Below are 22,716 nucleotides of genomic sequence, written 5' to 3' on the forward strand. Positions count from 1 at the left end.
ACAGATATAAGAAAACTAGAAGGACCCCCTAAGATGTTGGGTGGAACTGGAGGTATCAGCAATTCCCAATACACAGAAATAGATGCAGAAATAACCATGGACATGAACATGCAGTGAGTAACATATGTATATAAATAGATATTGCCTGGTTCTATCCTCTGCGAGCAGCAACACCCCAATAGTAAGGAGCACACACAACACCCAGAGCTTAACTTAAGTTCCATTCTCCACTGAAAGAACCGGGGCTCTTGGAAGAAATGGCTAACGCAGGGCTGGGAGCGGGGACTCAGATCTGAGTGCGTAACCCCAGCAGAGGCAGTGGAGAGCAAAGGGCATTTGTGGAGGCTCCCGGAAGAAAGAAGCTTCGTCCTTCTCCCACTGGTGTTGCCTCTCTCTTCTCCTGGACACGGCAGGATGAGGAGCTGTTGCTGCCACCCTGATGCCACCTGGGGCCTGAGACTAAAGCCTCACTGCAGAGGGCACAGCTGAGAGAGGAGAGAAGACAGGTTCTGAGGAGGTGGCCTGAAGCCCTCTCCTGGACTTTGTAGGTGTATGTGCCATAAATTCCCTTTTGCCTAAGATAGTCTGGGTCAGGTATTCTGCCAACTGCTATGCAAAGAATTCTGATGGATAGATCTGTTCATCCGCTCAACACACATGAGCACCCAAGGGCTACAAAGACAAAGCCCTCTTCAGGTAGCCCTCAGTCAAAAAGAACAAAGATGTATCGTATAATCAAGTTCTGTAAATGAAACAGAAGAAAGACATAAGAGATACTGCTGGCTGGCTAACCCAGCACCACTTCTGACCCCCTTCTCCCTATCCCACCTACATTACAGAGACTGGGAGAGCTAAACATGTATTTCCTCAGCCTCTCTTACAACTAGCGGTGGCCACGAGATGCACTCCTGGTCAAGGAGACTGGGGCAGAAGCCTACTATGAATCTGTCCAGATCATTTTTGCTTTCCTAGTAAACAAAACATAGGCTCCCTGGCCCTGCCCCTTCTTCCTTCATCCTGTCTTGGATGTAGATGTGTTATCTGGAGTTGCAGCAGCCATTTGGTCATCAGGAGGTAAAGACAGAGTTGCAGAGAGGCCACCCGTTTCCAAGTTCTTAGTAAATAAGAAAAATCACATCTTATTTGTGATCCACTGCTAGGTTTTCTACTCTTTGCACTGAAATAATTGGTAATTTATACAGAAGGTGTAATTATTTCTATCTGGGTGGCTCTAGAAAAAGGCTTTATGGAGGAGATAATCCTTGAACTAAATCTTGAAAGGTGCCGGAATGTCACCAGGCAGAGCAAGGGAGGGAAAGGTACCGCAAGCAGAAGGCAGAGCCTGAGCAGAGGAATGAAACCCACCGCACATTCTGCCTACTCGGTGATTCCGGAAGGGTGTGCAGGGCTGGGGGTCCAGGGGAATAAGGAAGGGGCTCACAGTCAGTCTGGAGACAGAGCAGGCCGCAGACGGTCTTGTCAGCCACACAAACCAAGCAAGGCGGAGGCGCTCCCCTGGGCCTGTGTGCAGGGGTGAGCAGTCTAGGAGCACTACCAGATGCGGGTGAGCGAGAGCACCACGAGGCCTGGGTGGTCTCCAGCGCACAGGGGGCCGCGTCTCAGCCATGGAAGCGGGCAGACGCGGGGCTGCGGGGCTCTGCCAGCAGACAGGCGCGTGACCGTGGCAGTTCTCCGATGCCCCCGGCCTGATTCTCCGGTCTATAAAACACACTTCACAGGCGACGGCTGCGACTTAACGAGATGACGGACCAGATCTACAGCCACGACCCAAACCAGGGACTCTTCGGAAGATCTGCATCCCCGATCAGACCAAAGACAGACGCTGGGAGCGAGGCTCACGCTCCGCACCCCGGCCGGCCTGTCCTACCTGACGATGGGAAGTTTGGTGAAGGGCACCGGGGGCAGCGTGAGGCCATCGGGGAGGGCGATGAGCTCCATGGTTCCGGGACACTTGGAGGTATAGTTCTCCAGGCTTTGCGTCACGTCCTTCTTTTCTGATGACAAAATGAAAACAACATAAAGGTTAATCAAACCAAAGAAAAGGGGGGTGGGGGGGTTGTTCTGCTCTATTTTATTTTTCTGAGCAAAAATAAAATTCTTAACCCAAATCCTTAACAGTCCAGTGAGTCCAGTCTTCTGACAGAAATAAAGGGGCAGTGACCAAAAGAGACAAAAAGAAAATGGCAGCTTTATTCAGTTTATTTAGTCACTAGCAGCTGCTCCATTTAAGGGCCTGTGGATAAAAAGGAAATTAAGTTACCATCTTCTAGGAGATTTCATTTTCCAATATAATAAATCCTTATCAAATTCCAACAAGGTCAATGGGCAGGCAGGCCTGGCGAGTATTTTATTATTTAATAAATATTTTTCCAGCAATTACTAGGTACCAAGCAAAATGCCAGGCCTTGTCCCCAAGGAGTGTACAGTGCATCTGTATAACAGATATTTAAGCAAATAATTACAAATCAGTATTTTTATGTAAAAGCAGAGCTTTGTGAGATAAGGCTGGTTTTCTCCACCCCATCCCTGTCCCTTTCACTAGGAGGGAGGAGAAGAGGATGCAGGTAATAGTGAATAATGTTTGCTTATCACCCATAACACACCCTAGACACATGCTCACGGGCTCTGGAACACTCCGGAGCTCAAGGGCGCTTCCTGCTGGAAAACTCGAAGTAACTCGGGAAGGCAGGCACCACTGTGCCCGTTTGCAAATGAGAAAACCGAGCCCAACTGAAGTTAAAGGTTGTGTCAAAAATCCCGTGTTTGGGGCTTCCCTGGTGGCGCAGTGGTTGAGAATCCGCCTGCCAATGCAGGGGATGCGGGTTCGTGCCCCGGTCCAGGAAGATCCCGCGTGTGCCGCGGAGTGGCTGGGCCCGTGAGCCGTGACCGCTGAGCCTGCGCGTCCGGAGCCCGTGCTCCGCGACGGGAGAGGCGCCAACGGTAAGAGGCCCGCGTACCGGGAAAAAAAAAAAAAAAAAGTCTCAATTCCAGCTGTCCAGCCTTCACATATAGATTGCTATGGATAAATATCTGCTTTGGGAAGATCACTTTATAGTCTGTGTGGAAGAGAGATGAGAAAGGACGACCTGAGAGACAAGGTACGTCCTTAGAACGTGCCACCATATCCTGGACCAGAAATGGCAGCCTGCCCGAGACAGTGGCAGGCTGGCACTTCGTGCAGCAGGTGGCGGGCAAGTGAGCAGCAAAGCAGGCCCCGCTCCACTTCTGAAAAGCGTACGCCATCTAGACCACGGTGTCCCACAAGACTAAATTCTTCGAGAAGGTGCAGAGTGCCCTTTTTGATACCACCCCAGGACGCTCTACTTTGGTTCACCTGCAACTTGGCAAATTAGTATATTTTCCCATAACTAGTAAATGCAGTTAATATATTTGGGATTTTGACATACTGATAGTTTTCTTCACCTCATTATTTTACATGTGTGGCTTCTCTACTGATAATGCATTTTATTAGCAGGTACTTATTATGTTGCCCTACACAGCTTTTATCTCTTCAACACACAACTTAAAGGAAGTCAAAAGTGTCCCTTCATTTCTGCTGGTTTTTGTTCAACCTCTTCTGTCTATTTCTGAACAAACAAAAGAGACTGTATAAATTGCAACAGAAACAAATTACGGCTCTTTACTGAAGAGCTCCCACCAGGACTCTGCAAGGTTACAATTCATGTGCTCAGCCCTCCTTTTCCTCCACCCAGGTAAAAAATGGAACCTATTAACTCAAAACTCCAGAAGAAACCACACATACTATCTGGGGAAAAAATGCAAGGGGGAAAGAGCATGTCAGGAATGGAAAGCAAGAAACAGAATAATACATATTACCTTCACAATATAAAAACTATGGCCTTCATATTTGGGCAGGGTTCATGCTGTAGCTCTTTATGCTTTGGTATGAAGCCAAAGAACAAAAATTCAAATCTAAGCCTGTTATGTTCTTCATGGCGGGAACAAGACACAACACACAGGGCTTTAAACCCAAACCCTGTATATTTTCAAGTTGGTCCATATTATAGGAGACTTTCAATTATTATAGCCATGTTATTTTACCCATAATGCCTGATACCAAAATCTAGTAAAATAATGCATTCTTATTTTCTATGCCATTTTACAATTTATTGAAATTCAAAAAAATGTGAAGAACAGATATTTTAAAACCCAGGATTGGGCTTCCCTGGTGGTGCAGTGGTTGGGAGTCCGCCTGCCGATGCAGGGGACGCGGGTTCGTGCCCCGGTCCGGGAGGATCCCACGTGCCGCGAAGCGGCTGGGCCCGTGAGCCATGGCCACCGAGCCTGCGCGTCCAGAGCCTGTGCTCCGCAGCCGGAGAGACCACAGCAGTGAGAGGCCCGCGTACCACAAAAAAAACAAAACAAAAAAAACCCCAGGATTATAAAAGATGCCCCGAAAAGTAATTTTAATTCACAATAATCTAGAACTACGGTAAGTGAAAGTGCAGGGGGGTGGGGGACGTGGAGGAGGTGTGTCTGTCTGTCCAGTCCGTTCTGCGCCCGATGCTGCACCGCCCTGTGTCACCACCTCAACGCCCTCGTAGGTGGCTGTTGGGCTGATACACAGGGCATCAGCAACCTCAGATTCCACATCAGCCTCAGGGTCCTTCTTTCCAATAAAAACACTACACCACATCTCTAACTAAATGTGACATAACTTATATCACTTTACATGAGTTTTCATACGAATAACTGTACAATCCGTAAGAAACCTCATTGGCCCACAAGTCACGAATCTGCTACCCACAAGCAGGGGCACTAAAGAAGGCAGAAACACTCCTCTGAGGGCAGCCAGGGCAGCAACGGTGACTCTATGCATTTTACTCCGAACCCAGTGAATGGTGGCTACCGAGGGGAAAGAAGGGAGGCTGCTTTCCAGAAAGAGGCAAAGACCCTGAAATGGCCCCAGTGAAAAACTCCCCACCAACAACTTGTTCATATCAAAGCCTTATCAGCCCACAGAGCACACCTCCTGCACCGGCCTCCCCCGGTCCAGGGTGGGGCTCGGCAACTGGGCCTGTAAATTCTGAGTTAACTGTTGGCTGAGCTGTTACTTTCTTTCAGAATGTATTTCCCCCAGGGCTAAGCCTTATTTGAACCAAAGAACCAAATCCACACCCAGCTGAGCGATGAGGGCAGGAGGTGGTTTCAGACTGCCCCCCTAAGGGCGGAGGTGGGGGGAAGGGGCCAGATAGGGATGTCTGGGAGGTAAAACCCGCAGCACTGCCCGAGGAGGACTTAGACACGGGGTCTGATGGGGGAAAGGGGATCAAGACTGACGTCACCATTTGTGGTCTGAGCGGCTGCACCGAGTGACGCCACGTGCCGAGATGCGGCAGGGAGGGATGGGCAGGCAGTCAGGCGCTCCGGTCTGGAGCTCCGTATAAGCAATAAATACAAGAGCAATGTGTGCAGAGAGTTCTTGGAGCCTTGGGCCTGTAAGTTCACCAGGAGGAGACACAGACGGAGAAGACAAGGACGGCGTTGACTGGACCCTCAATGTGGATGACGAAGCCACCAGGACACAGACAGTGGCGGCGCTGCGGGACAGGGTGAGCCAGGAGCGGGGAGAGGTGACCAGAGCGCGTCGGTGACCACAGCCAAAGGAGAAGCACACCTGCTGTAAGGAGCTGGGGTTTCGAAGGAGGACTGCCTGGAAGCAGCAACAGGGAAGGACTTCTCTGCCATCTCTAGGCCCCAAGGCGCTTGGGGTGCAGGAGGAAAAGCAGCATCTTGAGGGGTGGCCAGGGAAGCAGCGCCCACAGGAATGAGCTGGTCCCCCTCCCCACGGGGGCTCGGTGGGAGCACCACCGGCATTCTGAGCAGGACAGAGCTTTATTTACCTGCGTTACACCTGCATTTAGCGGCCTTGTTCCTGCCTGCGAAACACAAATGACACGTCCACGTCTCGGTCAAGGTTCTACCAGAAACATTCCCACACATTTGCAAACTCTGTGGCAAAGAGTCACTACCTTAGTACAAGGTTAATGGAACATCCAGGGGAAAAAAAGAGGCTGAGATGAAACAGGGGACTTTGCTACGACAGACCATGAGTTCCTGAGGTCACAGCGGAAGGTCATGAGAGCAGGGAGGGATGGGAAACGAGCCCTGATTGGAAGTTCTAACAGAGAGGAGGGTCTGAAGGCGACGGGCGACCTGCAGGCCTGGGCCTCGGATAAGCTCGAGGTGCAGAGGCTGAGTGATGAAGGGTGCTCTGGGAGACGAAGTAGGTACCAGCGGAAGCCCAGGGGCCCTGGGCACACCTGGAGGAGGGGCAGACTCGCCAAAGGGACTCAAAGGGGCTGGGAGTGTAAAGGAAACAGAAGCAGGAAGTGATAATCCTGGCATTGGAACCCAAGGTCTCCCCGCCTCCCAAAATGATGCTCAGAGATAAAAGGCAGATGGTAACGAACATAAATTTGCCATCCGACTTAAGGAACCCCGGTTAGGGATTGGGGTGGAAGGTAACAAGCTTTGGCTTCTTCCACTTCAGCCGGTTTCTGAGTCCAAAATACCCGACCCAGTTTCTCCAGTTCCTCCCGAAACCCCTCCATCCTCTGTCCCTCCTTCTTTCCCGCCCCTAGATGAAGAAGGAGGTGATGTGTGACAACCGTGCACATAAGCCTCCCTTTACCCCACCCACGGGACTGGCACCAAGGGCCTCCTCAGCCCACCCGGTCTCTCTTGTTGGCTGCATCTCCCGCCATCCCTGAGCCCCACGCTTACACTAAACACCGCTCGGCCAGAAGACGCGCGGAGCATTCGTAACTCCTCGCGCCTCGCTCCCGCCCGCCCGCCCGCCCGCCCGCCCGCCTGCCGCAATGCCCCGCCCCACAGCCTCCAGCTCAGCCCAAAAGTCACCTCTGGTACCGCATGGACCCAGCATCGTGTCCAACTCACAGAGGTGATCAATAAACACTTCCAGAAAGGAGATAAAGAGAGTCCCCCAATGTCGTCGTTTACCTCTCCCTTGTCCCTCATCGTCTACACAGTATTCCTAGAACCCTGAAAATACACCTTCAGGAGCCTTAAGGGTCTACTGCAATTGCACTCACAACTCAAAAACCTATCTACTTTACATGTAAAAACCAAAATCTTTAAAGGAATCGGCAATCCTATTTTTTCTTATTCTCTTCACAGTACACTTCACTCTCATTCAAAAAGCATCACGTAATCTCAGATCAACAGTTTTCAAAGCGAGAAGCAGCGGGGGAGCAAACAGGGAGGGATTATTCCTGTCTAGCCCGTCTAAATGTGTAACTACGGGCTCATCAAAGAGAAATCAAAACAAAAACTTGTTCCCGGTACTGAAACAAGAAGTAAAATGTCAACTATGATAGCAAGAAAAGCAAAAATAAAATACGAATGCTTTTTCTCAATGGGGACTCATCTCCTGCTTCCTGAAAGGGGACGTGCACTTCAAACCACAAAGTCAAATCTTCACCAGCGTGTGCATTTAGCTAAGCTGAAGCCCAAGTTCCCAGAAGCCCCTTCCTGCATCCTCTGAGCCAGCGTGCATGGGGACCTGGAAGGCACAGGCACGCCCACCGACACTGCTGGGGTGAGGGGGGGAGGCAGGATCCCTCCCCCAGCTCCTCTAGCCCCCCCAGGCCCTCTGCTTCAGCTTCTCCAGCTTCTGGGCCAGGTGGCCGCTCCTCCAGGGGCTCCCATCATCAAAACTGGGGGCTGGGCGGTGCTGAGAAACCAGCACGGCTCCTGTCCATCCCCGTGGGGTGGGGTCCAGCTCAGCCCCGCAAGTTCCCGCTCGTCTGTGCTTCCTCTCCACCCACCTCCCCTTCCCAGCCGCCTCTCCGACTGCCTGCCTGAGGGCTTCAGGATCCCGCAGCATACACAGGAGCAACTGCTCCACACGCCGTGCAGCCAGCTCCCACACCGCATACAGTCAAATCCCGGTCATAAAGCACGCGTGCATGTACATACCTGTGTGCGTGACGGCAGAGAACCCCTCCTGGATGCAGGCTGCTCGGTGCCCTGCTTCTGACTGGGCCCTGTCCTCGCCCCGCCTAGTCCAGCTGTAGCAAGGATCCCACGTAGTGAGGTCAGCGAGAGTCCCCCCACCCTTGATATCCGATCACCCTCAGTGATCAAGTTCATCACACACACACACCCTTGATGTCTAGGTCCTTGGCTTGCCTTCAGCGAGAATCCTGTTAGGCCAGCTGTGCCAGAACCCCCCAGCCCGATGTCTCCCCTGAGTAATTTTCTGTCCACTCTCCCCTGCCTTCGCTGTTGGCTCTGAATCCCCACTTGTCCTTGGATTCGGAGGGAGCTCCGTCTCTCTCGCCTACTGCAACAGAGCTGACCCTACTGCAACTGTCTGGAGCAGTCTTCCTTGCCATTGTAACAAGTGTCAGGACAATTTCTCTTTAATGGTATGTGTGTAGTACGTATGCATGCGTGCATTGAGAACCCTCACTGGACTGCAGTTTGCACAGCTTTGTCAGTGTTTTCAAAGCGGTACTTCTTCCTTTTCCATAAACAAGGTCCTCTGTGCACCAAAGGCTGCCTTGAAACTGTTTCCAAGCTCAGTGAGTGTTTTCTCCTCCGATGAAATACACACATGTCGCCACCCCACTCTGCCAGGGGGCGGCAGCACGGTGCTGAAACGGGTTTGCCGTCAGCCACTCGAAGGGCCACGTGGAAGCAGGCGGTCATTTGGCAGTTAAACGAAAACATCTCTGTCAAGAGGGGTCGGGGCAAGTGGCTCCCCTTCCCCCATATTAGGAGCTGAGAGGCTAGGGGTCCAGGCTTGTTCTGCCACTGGCTGTGGGGCTGGGACAGGCCGCTTCACCGGGCAGAACCTCCGTCGTCACCCCTGCAACGGGCCTCACTCGGCTGTGGCCTTCTGCAGCCGGGCAGCCCGGGAACGCAGGGGTGCCGGGGAGGAACGCCAGGACGCCGTCCTCCGGGCATCCATTGCCACTTTACGGATGAGATGCGTTACCTGGCAGGCACTGCCGCGCCCGAAGCAGCAGAAGACCCAGGTCTGGACTGAGCCTCACCCCTCAGCCCAAGCACAGCGGCACCTTCTCTTTCATTCATGCAAGCCCTTCCCTAAAAACTCCCTCCCTTCACCTCCCCCTCACCTGTGTCCCACACACCTGCTGAAGACCTGCTCATTCTCCAGGGCCCATCTCAAGCACCTGTTACCTCCTGATGAACACTTTTTCAGCCCTCCCTGGGAGACTCCATCTCTCCCCTCTTCTGGGTTTTCCTTAACCCTAAATCCATACAAGTAAATCATCTGGCCAGAGGCTCTGACAAGGAGTGACGGGTGGGTGAGCAGGAGGGATCCATCACCTCATAATTCCTATCAGCCTTTCCATATCACTTTTCAAATATGAACAAACGCCACGGTAAACGCACCTTCAAAACAAGTGTCCTAGCATTGCACCCCAACGTCCCCTCCACAACCCCCCTCCCGGAGTACTTCCTGGGCGGTCGCTGATCCCTGCCACCATCACTCACTCATTCCACAAATATTTCCGGCACACCTATGTCTATTTTAGATGCTACAAAGGTACAGTGAGCCAAGCAGAGTCACTGCTTTCTTAGAAAGCACGTTCCAGTTAGGGAGGCCCTAGGGCTCTAGGGATTGGATTACGGTGTGCGTGCCGGGATGGAGAAGACCACACAGGGAAGAGTCCGCTCCACTCCTAGACTCTTCTCCACACGCCCCAGGGTGGTCACCAGCAGTTCCTGGGGCTTCACGCTTCTCCCAGCAGGAAAGAGGAAACCCCTCTCTTCCCAGGCAGCTCGGCCCCTCGTCCCATAACTTAGCCTTGCTGTCCCTGAGGGGCAGGCTCTCCTGGAGGGGGATTTATCAAGAGAGGAAGTGGAGGGTCAGCCATAAAAACTGCCCGCCCTGAAGAAAAGTCAGGACAGGACCAGAAGACGCTGTGAGGGCGGGGATGGGGAGGCCACCTGCACAGACCCACCCAAGAGCTGACGGCGGGAAGGCTGGCCGCGGAGAAGGCGGGCAGGAGGGCAGCCCATGTCCTGAGACAAAGAAACACCAAAATGCAAAAATCCTGACATGTTCAAGAAACCAAAGGATGGCCAATGTGGGTCAAATGTAGTGAGCTTCATACTCTGTTAAATTCACACATGTTGGTCTGAGCTAATCCTCTGTAATGTTAAATGTATTTCTCAGAGTTCCAGCAACAGTTTCAAGTTTCCTATTATGCTAAAGACATCTATCATAAAATGTTTAAAACAGATTTTCCTGCTACCTTCAGCTTTAGTTCAAAAACAAGTGAAGCACTTTCAGGAGGTGTCTTAACTCTTTCAAACCGGCTGCACACCATCCAGGTGTGTTACGACACAAGATACATTTCATAGTAAGAGTATCTCTCATAGTAACTGACAGACTTTGGGCAAAGAACTTCATGAGCATCTCAAAGCGTGAAAGACCTCAGCACAGTGGCCCGATGCTATCTGCCCCCCAAGAAATGAGAAACAAATGAGGCAAAGCTACAGGGAAACAATCAGAAGACTGTAAAAGAGTCTCACATAAAAGAGATACAATTAGCAAACAGTCACACAGAACAAATACCCACACTCGCAACTCACCCAGAAGATACAAATTAAAACAATAAGGCAACATTTTCAACACACTAAATTAGCAGCAAGGCTGCCGGAGGTATAATTAGAACAATCCTTTCAGAAGGCAATTTCCAGTATGTTTCAACAGCAATAAAAGTGTTCAAAATGGCTGATCCGGTAATCCCTCTCCTGACAAAATCTCTCTCCTGCTCCAAAAGCCAAAGCCCTGAAAAGGCTCACCATAGCACTCCCAGTAACAGTGAAAATAAACCAAAAAAAAGAAAGAACGCAAATGAGAGTATTTATTATTAATGCATTCAACAGGATGTGAGTACTGAAGTGTGCCGCTAACCAGCCACAGTGGCTTTAACTAGCCACTAATAGGGTTTCTTTTCAAAGTGATGGATGTTTTAAATGGACTGCGGTTAACAGGTGCACGTATCTGTAAATACACTAAAAAACTGAAGGGCACATTTTAAAGTGTGGTCTGCGCACTAAATCTCAATAAAGTTACTTTCAAAAAAGGAAAAGCAGTTATGATTAATGCATTCAGCCATATGTGGATGCCAGTACAAGCCACTAGGTGACAGGGACAAGAAAAGCAGCAAGTCAGACAGATACCTTCAGAGAGCTTGCAGCCTGAGTGGGGAGCTTTGTCAAATAACCGAGCGATCGAAGTACAATGGGTGAAAGCGCTCGATGGGTAAAAGCACACACTCCAGGGGGAATGTTCCAAAGGAACAGAAGGTAGTCTTGAGGGACCAAGAAAGGCTTTGTAGAAAACAACAGAAGTGGTTATCTACACTGAGGTGTGAAGGATGAACAAATGTTAGCCAAAAGAAGGAAGGAAAGTGGAAAGGAAGAATGGATGAGGGAGAGGGAGAGAATGAGAAATCCAGGTGGACACACCACACTTTCTCTATCCATCCATCAGTGAATGGACACTGATGGATGCCGCTTTCACTTTTTGGCTATTATGCGTGACGCCGCTAGGAACACTCACGTACAAGTTTTTATGTGTGTGTGTGTGTGTGTGTGTGTGTGTGTGTGTGTGTGTGTGTGTGTGTGTGTGTGTGTGTGTGTCTTCAAACCCCTTGAGTATATACCTAGGAGTGGAACTGCAGGATCGTATTGCACTAATGATGATCATCCACTTTCCTTCCCCAAATCCCAGACAACAGAATCATGCAAATCACTGTATCTAACACTCCCCAAATAAACCAAGCCCTCCCAACCCCACCAGAGCGGGAGAAAGCCCTCCTTCCTGAAGCTCTTCCTTCTGATCAGTCAGGGCTGGCACACACCAATTTGTTCTCCTCCAAGGTCAAGGTCACCTCCTCCGTGGAACATTACCCAAACCATTCTTCCACCTCTGAAAAGAACTGTCAACTCCTCCATGATGCTCCCATATCCACCAATTACTATGGACTCCTCTGTAGGCTTAGCCATGGCATCCTCCCCACACCCTATTCTTTTCATGTAAACAGTTGGTCCCAGCAGCCCCACGAGTACATGCCTCAGGATGGCGTGTACTCTGGATCCACTGGCAAACAAGATCTTTAAAGGAGTTTTACTAGATGAACCTGTGGGCATTTCTGGAGCATATTTTTTGTTTAAAAAGATGAACACAAGCCAAGATTTCAAGCAAACGATGAGCAAGAAATGCCCCTTCATCTTGAAAGTTTATTACAAATCCACTGAACACTCTGGAATGTACGGAATCAGAGAGCAAGATCAAGAAAAGTGGCTGAACAGCAAAAATTAGGAATTTGACCATCAATCAAGGTTTTCCCTCTTTCATAGTATCAGGCAAGATTAAAATTCCAAGTTGACATGGATGGATTTTAGAATATTTAAGGTTAAACGTAAATTCTAATTAAATCAGAGGTTTTATTCTTTGGACTAACTGTGAAGAAATTGAAGGAAGGTTTGTTTATTATGTTATAAATGCAGTTCTGTTTACCACTCAAAATAAAGTGGTTCTCCTTTAAAAAAAGAAATCTCCCCTATAATTCTGAATAGATACATCTTTCAAAATAGATAAAATAGTAAAACACCTATTTTTAATATTTATTACATTTCTTCTCCATTATAGTTTATTACAAGATATTGAGTATATAGTGCCCTGAGCTATACAGTGGGACACTGTTGTCTGTTTAATTTATTCCCCTCTCCTTTCCCTTTTGGTACCCGTAGGTTAGTTTTCTATTGTCTATGAGTCTGTTTCTGTTTTGTAAATAAGTTCATTAATATTTATTACATTTTTAACTCACACATTTAAAATCCCATTATCTAAAAATATATTAACTAGAAATACTGCTTTTATCCATTTTCACTTTACCTGAAACAATATTCAAACTCTACATCAATGTCTCTGGTACTACTAGAGCCACTTTGGAATAAAATTCCTCATTAAAAAAAAAAAAAAAAAAAAAAAAAACTGGCCCCAGAACCCATCTTGTGAGTTCCCACGCACTGGCATACACCGGGGTGGGGGTGGGGGTGGGGGTGGGGGGGCGCAGGAGGGACCGAGGAGGAGGGGCAGGCAAGAACCCCCAGACTGTGCCGCCTCCATCTGCAAACACCCAGACGGGTTCCCGTACAAGGAGAAGGCTACTCCTCTCTTCCGTATTTCATTTCAATGCAGTGATATTTAGAAATGATAATTATCAACTCTGTGAATGGTACCATGAGCTCTCCAGGAGAAAGGTCACCCAATCAATTAAAATGCTATCATTAAAATAATAACAAACTACCACACAATCTGTAATATCCTAGTTGTAAAATGAGACAGCGAAGGCCCAGGAAGAATCTAATTACTGATCTGAGGTTACGGTGGTTAGAGGCTGGGGTGAGCGGAAGGAGCCCTTGGTCCTCCTGACTTCAGTCCTCTTCTCAGAAGACTCCAATTAACCAAATACCATTACACACAGGCCCTTATGAGGCAGCGGTTTGTTCAACAGGGTCAAATATCCCAAGTTTCTCTCCTTCTAGACCCAGTGTCTTCGGATCACTAATTAATATGACCTTAAATAACCACCAAGTTCCTTCTCTCCTGGGGCTTCTGCAGGGAAGACAGGCCGACTAAACATGCACGGGCTCTGTCGGTGCAACGTGAGAAGCGCGTGAGGGGAGAGACCGAACAGCAGGAGGATGGCGGGTCCCCTGGGACTTGTGCAAGGCAGCCTGGAGGAAGTGCAGACCCAGGGGAGATGGCTGGCAAGGGGCAGGCAAGGGGTGAGAGCAAAGGCCCTCTGCAGGAAGAAGACGTGTATTTGCGAGAAAAAAGTCCAGGACGAGGCAGGTGAGGCCGGGGGAGGTGGAAGCAGCTCAGGGCAGGGACATGCTCCCCTCCCTGGGAGCAGCCGCATCACCCTTGGGTGTGTGATCACAGAGACCCAGCTCCTCACCACACAGCGCGGCCACATCCCAGTGCCAGCGGCCCCGCTGAGGCCTCATCCCCGAGGCTCTGGGCGGCGTCCTCTCCAGACAGTGCCCTCCACAGGAGACAGGGACCTCGCCACGAGACCCTGTACGACCTTTCGGTGAGGGGGCAGGAGGCCGGCCTGCGGGGCAGTGTGGACGGCTCCAGGGTCTCCCCAGCCCGGAGCTCCGGGGCCGCCCAGGCCGCTGCAGATTCTGCACTGAGGCCCAGCTTCCCTCTGCTCAGCCAGAGCTGCCTCCTTCTCTTCCCCTCAGTGGGGTCGATCCCAAGAGCGCTTCTAATAAACGCCCTGCACATGCATCACATCCAAGAGTGCTTCCCAGGGGACCCACAGCACATGCTAACCCGGCGGGAGGGACAGGCAGACAGGGCGCTGGGACAGAGGCAGCGGAGGGCTGATTTCCAAGGGCCTGTGCAGCACCCAGGGAGCAGCAGAACATCTGGGGCTCGGGGTGGGACCTGGGCTGCACATAAACGGGTTGTGGCTGAAACCCAAAAAACACGTGACACCCAGGAACTATGTGAGAAGAGAAGGTGACAGAGGCAAGGACCTAGAAGAAAGCTGCCCTGACGTGTGGGCAAAGATATGCACGATCCCTCAGAAAGTCAAGACAGACGCTGCCCGAGAGGGGCGCAGTGACCAAAAGGGGCACAAAGGTGTTTGGGGTTCCGGTCTCGTGTCCGATCTGGGTGCCGGGTAGCACGTGGTCACTTCGTGAAAACTCACTGAGCAGTGTTCTTGTGAATCGTGCACTTCTGCATATAAATGTTACACTTTGACACTTACATTTTACCAAACGTAGGCAAAGGCAAGGGGAGCCCATGCCGGAGGCTGGGAGCAGCGAGAAGGGCCAGTCGTGTGTGTTGAGAGGGGGCCCAGGGAGGTGAGGGCATGGAGGATGGGGAGCCGGGGACATCACCCACCCGATCCTGGGCCGCTGTTGACAGGGGCCAGCACCAAGAGTGCACTCATTCATCTTTCCTGGGAGAGAACTGGAGTTTGAATCCACTCACCTTGATCTGACAAGAAATCCAGCATGGTCTGTAGCAGGAAGGACAAGTGCCTGACGGAGAGAGCAGGGTTCCCCATCCTCCGGGACGCGTAGACCAACTCGTGAAGCAGACGCATTTGGACGGCAGCCCAGCCTCGGTGCGTGCCTGCGACAGAAGACACAGAGCATCAGAGCAGGGCTTCAGGGGTGCACCGGCAGCAGGGCCAACACACGAGCCCTCTGGAGCCACATGTCTAACGTGTAAAACTCGTGATCTCAAGATAATGCCTCAACCACCACACTCAAAGGGCAACCAAAGCATTTCCCCTGTGTTTATCCTGGAGAAGAACACTCACATGATACGCTTATTCACATGGTTTTTTTGGTTTTTTTGTTTTTGCCGTACGCGGGCCTCTCACTGTTGTGGCCTCTCCCGTTGCAGAGCACAGGCTCCGGACGCGCAGGCTCAGCGGCCATGGCTCACGGGCCCAGCCGCTCCGCGGCACGTGGGATCTTCCCGGACCGGGGCACGAACCCGTGTCCCCTGCATGGGCAGGCGGACTCTCAACTACTGCGCCACCAGGGAGGCCCCTGATTTGTGTATATTTAAATTATTTCATAGTAACTTTTAAACTGTTAACTGAGTAACAATTACTAATAATTAAGAATTGAAATCCTTAGAGCTGACCAAACCTACCCACACACAAAAACCTTGACATCCTACCAGTTTTCTCTTACAGAAATCTTTTCATACAATGACAGGAGAGGAGGGAAGGACAAGTCCCTGCAGTATCTCCAAGTTGTCAAAAGACCAAAGGACAAAACAAAATAAGAGATTCTGGAAAGGATGACAAGGCTGAAATCAACTTCCTGACTACCCTAGCCCAGAATTCTAAATGACCTGACCTAACTAATCTCCACCCCACCATACCAAGAACGGGGCACATATCACTGTGCAGATTTTTTTTTAATAGATAAGGATCCAGTTCCTACCACAGGCAATTACGGTAAGACTGAGTATAAATTTTCTTAACACCAAATAGTGTACAAATCATAATTTCTATGCGATTCAAACTGCTCCTCCTATAAAATCTGAGTCTTTTTATTCTTAAGACGGATTTGCAGTGTCTGAGCCAGCGGTGAAGTCTTCAACACCCTCGCATTCAGAAAGTTCAGCAATGCGAGAGCTTATCACCTCAACGACTGCCTTTTAGCAAACGTATGTGCCTTATCACTCTCTTTCATAAGAGTTCCTGGGGAAAACTTAAATCTCTCATTCAGGAAAAGGCTAAGCAAAAGGTATGATCAAAAAATCCTCATATACAGGAACACAAGTAAGATTAAAGTGATAATAAGCAGCCCGTTAAGCTGGCAAATACACACACAGTATACTTCTGTGTTCCTACCTCAACTTTCCATAACCAGCTAGAGAAAATGTTCATTTCCAGAAACAGACAGAAATACATTTCAGGTCCTGAGAATACAGACAATTTCCCTTTTATTCACAGGTACAGCGATTTAGTAGAATTCCATTTAATTCTCTGAGAAATGTTTAAAGTAGTCCAGAGCAACAGTGGAGATGGGGTTTAAAGTAACTTTTATTTCTTATTAAAAATACAGCCAGCTGACATTTATCACTTTTACCTTATTTGATCTCTTACCTTACCTCCCCACCTCTTTCACAAAATGATGGTGAATGTCCCCTCCCGAAACAGAAGGCTAAGTAAAAAGTATCAAATCACAAGGAGGTGTGCTTATTTGTTTCATTTTTCAAAAGAAACATGTTTCATCCATGTGATTTAAAAATTAAGATCAAGAAACAAACTCTACTCAATAGATGGCAATGAGCACATGTCATGTAGCTGCTCATCAGGTTTGGGCACACGTTACACGCATTTACAGGCACGCCTGCTGTGTGCCAGCAAGGGGACACAGGGAGAGGCAGGGTCTCTGCTCTCACGGGGCACACAGCCTGGTCCGGGGGGTGGTGGGGTGGGGGTGTGAATGCTAAATCATTGCCCAGTTTGTTTTAATGTACTTACACATTATGGGAAATGCTGTTTAGAAAGAACAGGAGTACGTGAAGGAGAGAAATAAAAGGACTGCATTTAGGTGGAGAGATGACGGGGGACCTCGTGAAGAACTGACACTCCGCGGAGACCTGAAGGATGCCTGGGGTGCAGCGGTGAAGGGCAGGGAAGAGCATTCCTGAGGAAGCAAGAGCCGGGAGGGGACCCGGCAGTGGACACCTGGATGGCGTGTACAACTGGCCCAGCACGGAAAGAAAAGGCTAAGGCCAGCCCAGCGTAACTGCATAAAAGCCCGGGAGGCTTGCATTTACTCTGGAGCCAGGCTGCAGTTACGTTCGAGGGATACAAAAGGGGTCACTGGAAAGCAACTGCGATCCTTCCAGAAGTCTCTCAGGAGCACACTAACAGGGATCCCGGTCCCATGCACATGGAAACTCAACCCCTTTTCCCATCTCTCTGCAGAGCAACAGTGTGACCGCTCCAAAACCCCCTCCCCAGACACTAACTCGCCCCACGAAACCTGTCCCGAATACGGCCTAACGGAGCCTGTACGCTCAACTGTCCCCTCCACAGGCCTGGAGGTCTCATCTCATCTCTCACACCAGCAACTCTCAGCCTTTCAAATGTAAACCCCGAAAGCTTCTAGGGCTTGTCCAGCTATTTTGCCCTTCACTTCAACCACTGGTACCAGGGCCAAGGCAGGGGCCCACCCCACCAGCACGTACTCCTTCCCAGTGGGGCCAGGCCTGAAGCACTGGCCCTCGGGGCACTTTGTTCCAGCCTCCACGTGGCCTCAGAGGGACGGATGGAATTAGACCTCGCCTGACAGTATCTGCGGAGCACTGTCCTAGCACATGCTAGGGACTGACTCACTCAGTCAGAAGAGATGTCAGGGAGAAATTAAAACGGTCTCTGGGAAGCACCTGACTGCCACTGCCCTGAGGTTCTTGTGTGCAGAAGAGAGACACTGGGGCTGAAATCACAGGACCACCAGGATTGATTTATCCAGAACTCACCGTCCACACAAAAGCGCCAGTCGTGCAACAGGCGCTCAGCAAACCTTACATTCCATCCCGTCTCTTGGGGGAACACAGAGGAAAAAGGAATTAGAGAAAGGAAGCGCAGATGACACGGCAAATGAAAAAAATTTGTCGTGATGTCTGTTTGGGTGAGAGACGGTGAAAGATCTGGAAGAAAGTGCCACTGAATGAACTCAGACGTGGCTGAGTGTCCATGCATTTACCCTCAACGTGTGGCACGGTGTCCAGCACAAAGCAAGAACCAAGAAACGTCTGCTAATAGCGAGACCTCCTAGAAAGGGGTCCCCAGTTCTACCCTTGACCCCTTGCACTTAATACCATCACCAACGGCTGGGACAGAAGGCAGGGACAGAGTTCAGGTTCAAAATCACTCCATCAACAGTACAAGCCCCATCACCGATGCTATCCAGCAGAGACAAATGTCAAGCCCCTTGTTTAACTTTTTAAAAAGCTCAATAGCAAGGGTACAGGAGGAGGGAGACCAGGCAAGGTCATGTGACCAGGCTCTATTCTGTGAGATGGCTTTAGAAAGGGAATGCTACCTAAACAGGAAAAGTATGCAGACTGCCCCAATCAGCACTGGGCCCACCAATCTTCCCCCTGTGGCTGCAGAGAGGCAGGACACCTAAAGCCCAAAATCCAGGCTGCCCCGTTCCTATCAACACCTCCTGAGCACACATGCTCACAAGCCAGGCCCCCAGCAGCAGGTCTCCGGCCTCTACAGGAGGCGGGGGCTAATGAAGGACTGCGTCCCGTCTCAGCTCCCCTCCACTCCTCAAAGGCCACCGGCCATGCTGCTCACTCAGTCTCCCTCGGCTCTTCCAAACCCCAGTTCCCGCCTTTTAAATGATTTTGGAAAACATTTTTTAAGTAATCTGGGCCCCCCAAAGTGATTTCAGATATCGCTGTGCTCTGAGCCACGGCTGTGGCAGGCTACAGTCCGCACACCGCACCCGGCCCCACCGGTGCCGTAAGTAAAGATCTGTCGGCGGGCATTCCATCCCCGGCCGCTCTCACGGCTCAGCGGCAGAGGCCAGAGGGCTCCCAGAGCCTGAAATGTTTACCCCCTGTGGCCCCATGACAGAAAAAGTTTGCCAGCTCCTTGCTCTGTGCTAATCAGAATTCATCCTGAGCATACGATTCTATCAAACGTAAGTGATGCTCTGGGGAGAAGGTCAGAATGGGGGGAAGTCCAGACAGAGCAACTCATCAAGAACCACCTAGGCAACGGAGACAGAGGAGAGGAAGGCTCCGGAAGGGCCCGAGAGCTCTCTGCAAATACCTGGAAGGTCGACACACGCGAGAACCGCTTGTCTGCACGTTGGGGGGCAGGAGCTGTCCTCTTCCCACCGCTTCCCTCGCTCACCTCACACAGCCCACGGCACCAGGCAAGGGCGCGACAAATCGTTATTGAGGAGGCGGACACACAGGGAAAGTGGACACACCGTCCCCGGGAGGCAAGGCAAGCAGGAAGGGGATCCGTAATTCTTTCAGGGAGAGCCCTAGGCATTAGAACTACCCAAGAGCAGAACAGACTTATCATCCGGACCATGGGCTCCTCAGGCCGGCACACACGGCCACATAAAACGCGTGCCAGAGGACTGTCTTTGCCCTGGCGGGACAAGAGCATAGACGGCCCCTCAGTTCTCCCCCCATCTAGAAGGCCAGGCCTGCTGGCTCTGGACGTGAGCTGGAGGAAAGTGCTCTGCATGTCCGGCCTCAAACGGTCATCAATCGTTGTTTTTCTCCTGCTAATCACCCTTCGCTCGACACTGGGCATCACACTTGTGTACACTTGTTATTATAGCCTCAGGGCTTATGTTTAACGTGCACTACCTGCATTAACATTGCAGGGTAAGGATTTATCACCAAATGCACACCTGTATTTGTACATATATACCCCGGGATTTACTCTAGATTGGTTGATTTTTGCTAATTGGCTACATCACATGAGGTAAGTAGGACTCATTAGGTATTTAAGATGTTTCAAGGATGACACACGTCAGTGAGCTCAGGGGAGATTTCCAACTGGCACACGGATTTAAGAATGCCAGCCCCCACGCAGAGCACCACTACGTTCTGTTGTAATCTATCAAAAGAACCCAAGTGCAGGAGAGCTTAGTCACCTTTGCACACCAGCACCAGTCATCGTGTCCGACAGGGCCCATTAATTGGACGCACCATTAATTGGACTGAAGCAACTTTCAGCTCTAGTACCTTTGTTGAAGTCTTGCGGATCCAGCGACAGACTGTAGCCAGGAAGCGTCTCGAGGAGGAGTTTGTAGCAGGCCCTCCAGCCAGGCTCTGAGATGCTCGGGGCCACGCACTGCATGGCGGCCACGCGCTTGAAGAAGGCGGACTTGCGGTGGAAGCCGATCAACTCGTAGAGCTCAGAGAGGATGCTGTACCGCTGGATCTTCTCCTCCTCGGAGAGCTGAAGCACACGGAGGAAAGTAAAAAGCATGTGAAAGAATCTTACAAGTGAAAAAGGAAACATAAAAAAGCTTTTTCATAAAACAGAGGCCCTGGGCTTCCCTGGTAGCACAGTGGCTGAGAGTCCGCCTGCCGATGCAGGGGACACAGGTTCGTGCCCCGGTCCGGGAGGGTCCCACATGCCGCGGAGCGGCTGGGCCCGTGAGCCGTGGCCGCTGAGCCTGTGCGTCTGGAGCCTGTGCTCCGCAACGGGAGAGGCCACAACAGTGAGAGGCCCGCGTACCGCCAAAAAAAAAAAACACAACAGAGGCCCAATGAAACATGAAGGAAAAGGGAAGCTGAGTTAGTGCACTGAATAGGGCAGGATCCAGAGAAGCACCAACATGGAAGCTCCAAGGCCTTCTCTGAGCCCCATCTCTCCAAGCTCACCCTGTCCTTTTGCTAAGAAGGCCCATATTCTCTGGAACAAAGGTATTTGCTACCTAGCACATACGATGCAGAGAAGGGAAAGAGAAAGGGAAAGACACCGGAATTTGGGCAGGAACTTTCATCAAATACATTAACCTCTCAAAACACAAAATATATAGAACCAGGTAACCAGGTAACTAGACAAAGAACTGTTAATAATAACCACACCTAACTTGGACTAAAATTAAGACTTCTTGGCTTACAAAAATTTTTCTTTCATCTACAACCTAACCATATTTTCCCAACCACCCCACGATGTAGTAATAACTTCTGTTTAATCACGACTACATACCAGCAATGTTAACTACTTAGGTAAACAGCTCAGAATTTTTAAAAGCCGTGTCTGTGATATAGTCTGTGTACACATTTATTTCCTTTTGGCTTCATTCTAAATGAGGATCTAAATCAATTTTTTAAACACAACAAAAAAACAAAAATGAGGGTCAAAAATAGGGATTTAACACTTAAACGAAACAAGGGGCAGGTGAAGTCACAAAAATGCACGCCATGAGGTAGGGGTAATTAACAGAGGCCGACTATAGATTCAGCTCTAAGATCTCTGGCAGCTGAAGCAAAAAGTAAAAGAGGATGAGCTCCAGGAGCCATAACGCCTGTGGGATAAACACCTGTGTCAGCTGCTGGCGCGTCCCACGCGGAAAATCCAAAACATCCTTCTCACCATCGAGCATCATTCTCAGACAGCCCCTCCATGTTAAATGCGACAAGCACACGCCGGCAGACCGTGCCCGGGCCTCTGCCTTGCCTTTCCCGCCAGGCCTCTCCCCCTCTCATCACTGTACTGCGCTGCAAACCCAGGCCTGAAGCTCCAGATTAAGGGTGGAGGCAGCCCCACACCTTGGCTTAGCGGGCAGCTCACCCAGCTGGGGCGCCCTGGATCTGCCCATTTCTCTGCTGCACTGGCTTCCCACCAAGAGAGATTCCTTCCTACGCTGGTCCCCAGAAAACTCCTCTCTCCTAAATGCAAGGACGTCAAGCCATATTCCAGACTCGTGTTCAACCAGCAAGTTTTCGGTTCCCTCTCTTTTTCCTTCTCCAATAAAGAACTTGACTTTCCCCCCTCCCCATCCAACCGTTTCTTTCTTGGTGAGAGCTCTGCGTTCCCCACACACCATCCTGAAAGCCAGGCACCCTGCCGGCTAGGACCGAGATGTTTCCATCTAACCTGGCCTGCATCCTTACACTTTCCCCCTTCTATCTCAGAAAGCCTTTCCTGAATCTCCCATCCCTCTGAGTTTAAATTGACAAAGTTCTGAGGTTACCATTATTATGTGCATATCTACCGGGCTTTTGCTAGGTTTCCGTAGCAACAAGCTTCATTAAGGAACTGCATCAAGAAGTTTAAAGAGCCTATTCTTACATATGAGTGGAGTAGCCCGCAGGAAATGTAAATGGCTTTGAAGAGAAAATTAACCAGGGACAAAGAGGCCGCAGGTTCTAACCAACAGTGTCATGAGCCAAAATGTTATCAAAGGGTTCAGTCATTCCTGAACTTCAGATCTGCAGGAGGTGCCGAGTGCTGGGTTGAATATACATTGGTCCCAGAGCATGCTCCCACAGCTGGGAAAGTGCTGGGCTTTTCTCTAGTTTTCCAAACAATTCCTTACGACCTCTTTCTCTTATGGTCACTTACATTTCCTACTAATGAAGAAAATTAATTTCAGCCATCCGAGTTGTTTGGG

The 22,716-nt window shown here is 50.3% G+C and overlaps 2 protein-coding genes across 5 annotated transcripts in view; one reads left to right on the forward strand and one right to left on the reverse strand.

Annotated features, from left to right (window-relative positions):
- TRAPPC9 (trafficking protein particle complex subunit 9) overlaps positions 1-22,716 on the reverse strand; it is a 460,520-nt gene that overhangs the window by 384,784 nt on the left and 53,020 nt on the right. For all 4 annotated transcript variants that reach the window (XM_067018121.1, XM_067018120.1, XM_059043000.2 and 1 more), the window contains 3 exons: positions 20,333-20,549; positions 15,068-15,211; positions 1,889-2,015 (listed from right to left, as the gene is read on the reverse strand). In XM_067018121.1, the coding sequence (XP_066874222.1) occupies positions 1,889-2,015; positions 15,068-15,211; positions 20,333-20,549 (488 nt within the window). The remainder of the gene's footprint in view (positions 1-1,888; positions 2,016-15,067; positions 15,212-20,332; positions 20,550-22,716) is intronic.
- Positions 12,131-12,373, forward strand: LOC131743954 (protein CEBPZOS-like). Its single transcript, XM_059043032.1, has one exon. The coding sequence runs from the start codon at positions 12,131-12,133 to the stop codon at positions 12,371-12,373; it is 243 nt and encodes an 80-aa protein (XP_058899015.1).

Source organism: Kogia breviceps, chromosome 17 (assembly GCF_026419965.1).
Source record: "Kogia breviceps isolate mKogBre1 chromosome 17, mKogBre1 haplotype 1, whole genome shotgun sequence".
NCBI lineage: Eukaryota > Metazoa > Chordata > Mammalia > Artiodactyla > Physeteridae > Kogia > Kogia breviceps.

Coding starts and splice junctions, on each gene's coding strand:
- LOC131743954 (XM_059043032.1), top strand. CDS start 12,131: ATGGCGTGTACTCTGGATCCACTGGCAAACAAGATCTTTAAAGGAGTT.